Raw genomic sequence first — 3,417 nt, forward strand, 5'->3', positions numbered from 1 at the left:
CAAGAAACGGAAGAGTGAAGAAGAAGATTACTCTCTTTCTCTCTCTACAAGAACAAGAAAAGAAACGAGGGAGTAAAGAGACTGTGTCTGCTTGCTTAATAATGAAACACAAGACAAAACAGAGTGAGTGTGAGAAGAAAAACAGAGACTGAGTGAACAAGAGAAAAACAGTGAGCGTACAGCTAGAATTAAGAAGAATGCTTTCACATCTCTGTTTATAAGACATTATAAATGTGTACTGTATTTTTTATAAGGCAATATAATGTATTTTATAGAAGTTTCACATCAAGATGTAAGGATTCATCGAGGAAGAAGGTGAGAGAGAATAGCTATTTCTGGTTTGGTATTCATGGCGACGCACTACAAAGATAAGGACCAGGATCACGGCTATAAGTGATTCAACGTCGACAAAGTGAAGAGCAGTAAGCCAGTGCTTCATTGTGAGGGGAGAATAATTTTTTTTTTTTTGCTCTGGTTTGTTCTTCGTTGGTCACTAGAGGAAGAGAACATCTATGAAAGAAAAGGGAGAACATATAGAGTTAAGAAAATTGCAGCTAAAAAGAAAAGGGAGAACTAATATATTCAATACAAGAACAGAGCAGTCTATGAAGTGTTGGGGCATTGTGTGTGCTTTGCTAAAGGTTCAGCAGAGACGTTGAAGCTGAATATGACCTTGATTTTTGAAGATAATAATAAGTGTAAAAACAAGAATATGCTAGAAACACCAAAAGTAAGAACGGAAACAAAACATAATTAATATCTGCTTTCATATTTAAAATAACAGAGTTTTACGGTGATCCACCACAACTCTTGTCAAATCCCTACAAAATATGAGACATACACAAATTAAAAAATGATAGATAATTCAAATATAAATGGTATAGAGAATGAAGTATTAACCTGGAGCAGTTGTGAAAAAGAAGTTTCATTGTCTAAGGTGAGACTAGTGGCAGCAACAGGTAACTGAGTATCAAGAGGAAGACTTGAATTCTGAAATATGTAGATTGACTAAGTCCCAAAATTCGATGAAGATTAGACAAACAAACAAAAACTATATATCAAATACCTGAAATGACAACTTTTTTTTGGCTGTAGCATTATTGGATGATTTTGATATACCACGATTTTTTGTTTCAAGCACACTCATATATCGATCATGGCGTCCGACTTTTTGGTTCTTTGGTCGTCCAGGAGGCTTTTTTCTTTTTATTCCACGTGCGTTTAGAACTTCTTCTTCATCTTCTTCTTCCACAAGTCCAAAATCTGAAGAGTGGACCATCCATTTATTAGCTTTCACAAGTTCCTTTTTCTTTTCCACCAACTTTTCAAGCAACTGAGAGGCAGCTTCATCTGCACACAACGTCAGGTCTACATGTTCAGCAGCAACAGACGCAATCTCACGGAAAGTACGACATATATGACTATATCGCTTTCCGATCAATTGCTTCACTGTATCATTAGGTGTCGCTGAATGATAAAAGGATATGGTTCGTGCTTTAGCCTCTTTACTCCATCGATTCAGAATGTAAGTAGGTGGAATTCTCCTAACATCCTTCTTGGCCAACACTTTTAATGCATGACGACATAAGATTCCACCAAAAGAAAACTTCATGCAACTACAATGTATCGTTTCGTTTGCAGCAAGATAGTTAACCAAATGATTTCTTCCAACACCACGAAAAGATACATTGTATTCAGCACTCACCATCTCAGACTTATTAACCCTTTTGGCAACATAATCACCTATTGCTATGTATTCCTTCTGGAACAAGGTAAAGACTTCTGGTGTATACACGTCCAATGCATGTTGTAACATTTCTACAGGAGCTGATAATACCGGCGAGGTATGCATCATACTGAAGTCAGCAGTTAATTATTTAAAGCGCCGATCATCCAACACTCTCTCATAGTGTTTAAAGAAGCGCAACAAGTTATAACCGCTCTTCAAGTAATTTTTCAAAATATTATTCATACTTTCACTACGCTGTGTGCTCATCATATCGGCTGTAAAAGTTTGACGACCATATACCCTTGCCCATTTTTTCTCTCAGCTCAAACAAATCCTTCAGCCATTTATTCTCTGTCAATCCATGCTTCTCGAGCATTTCACTCCATGCCGATAACCATTCTACTTCATTCTCATGGTCATATACACATTTTCCAAAGTCTGTGGCAAAATTGTTTGGTCCATGAAATACACAACTCAACCTCTTTACAGCATTTTGGTAAATATGCCAAACACATAACCTATGTTTTCTTTCAGGGAAGACTTTTCCTATTGCATCTGCCATTGCTGCACATTGGTCAGTAAGAATGGTTTGCGGCTGTTTTCCAGACATTGCTCCAAGAAAAGTCTGAAAAAGCCACTCAAAAGATTCGGTCGTTTCATCATATAAGAGAGCAGCACCAAACACAATAGTTTGCTTATGATGATTGACCCCGACAAATGGAGCAAACGGTCTATCATATTTGTTGGTCTTGTAAGTTGTATCAAAGCAAACGACATCTCCAAAAAAATTGTAATCACTAATTGACCGATCATATGCCCATAAAATATTAGTGATCATATCGTCTTAATCAAGTTGCATTGAGTAAAAAAAAGATGAATCATCCTCTTTCTTTTTCTGAAAGTACTCCAAAACCGCTCCAGCATCTTCCTTTTCCATTGCTGCCATTCGCTTACGGTATATGTAATTGCGCATGTCTTTATCTATAAAACCCAGATTTGCTTGCCCCCCAACTTCTCTGCTCATCATTTCAATGGTTGCTTTTGCTGAAATTCCTGACATATCGGCATCATCGGCATGTTGTTTTTGAGAGATAGAGATTGCTCGGTTACTCTTCATCAAATGCTTCATAGGTGTCCTCACTAAATCATGGTTATGATTCGGCTCAAAAGTCATATCTTATATCTTCCGTTACTCTGAAGGTAGCAAGACATGCGAGCTTTACAACCACACCTTGTGGTTGGTCGTGAATATGATTTCCTGACCTTAGGTTCCTATCTAAGCCCCTCTTTTGAGCATACATAAACCATCCTTACTAGCTTTTTGTTTTTTCTCGTAGTCCGTTGTCTCCTTACGTCAAAACCATGATTGCCTCCGTACTTTCTATAAGCATTATATGCAGACTCATCAGAACTAAAATCCATTCCACTACAGAGTTCATATTTATTTTGATTTTCATTGTTTGCCTCTAAAGCATCAGCATCTTCAGTCTGAATATAATCATCCTTGTTGCCTATGCCCGTTTCTTCATCGAAATCACCGACTGAAACATCGTCATCACTGAATGAGGCATCTTCCTCAGCTAAAAAATCATCCAAATTCTGACTTAAGAAACTGGTTTCACCTGAGATTTGAGTACTAAATTCATCTTGAGTAGCGGAAACAGTTTCTTGATCACTTGAATGACTAT

At 37.3% G+C, this 3,417-nt stretch overlaps 1 protein-coding gene across 1 annotated transcript; it reads right to left on the reverse strand.

The window, feature by feature from the left end:
• Positions 1-788: 788 nt before the first annotated feature.
• LOC125577181 (protein FAR1-RELATED SEQUENCE 3-like) lies at positions 789-1,816 on the reverse strand. The gene is made up of 3 exons (XM_048738269.1): positions 1,067-1,816; positions 901-990; positions 789-821 (listed from the first exon to the last, which is right to left on the reverse strand). Exons 1-3 carry the CDS (start codon positions 1,814-1,816, stop codon positions 789-791), a joined length of 873 nt encoding a protein of 290 aa, XP_048594226.1.
• Between the last annotated feature and the right edge of the window lie 1,601 nt (positions 1,817-3,417).

The sequence above is a fragment of the Brassica napus genome, chromosome A1, assembly GCF_020379485.1.
Source record: "Brassica napus cultivar Da-Ae chromosome A1, Da-Ae, whole genome shotgun sequence".
Classification (NCBI taxonomy): domain Eukaryota; kingdom Viridiplantae; phylum Streptophyta; class Magnoliopsida; order Brassicales; family Brassicaceae; genus Brassica; species Brassica napus.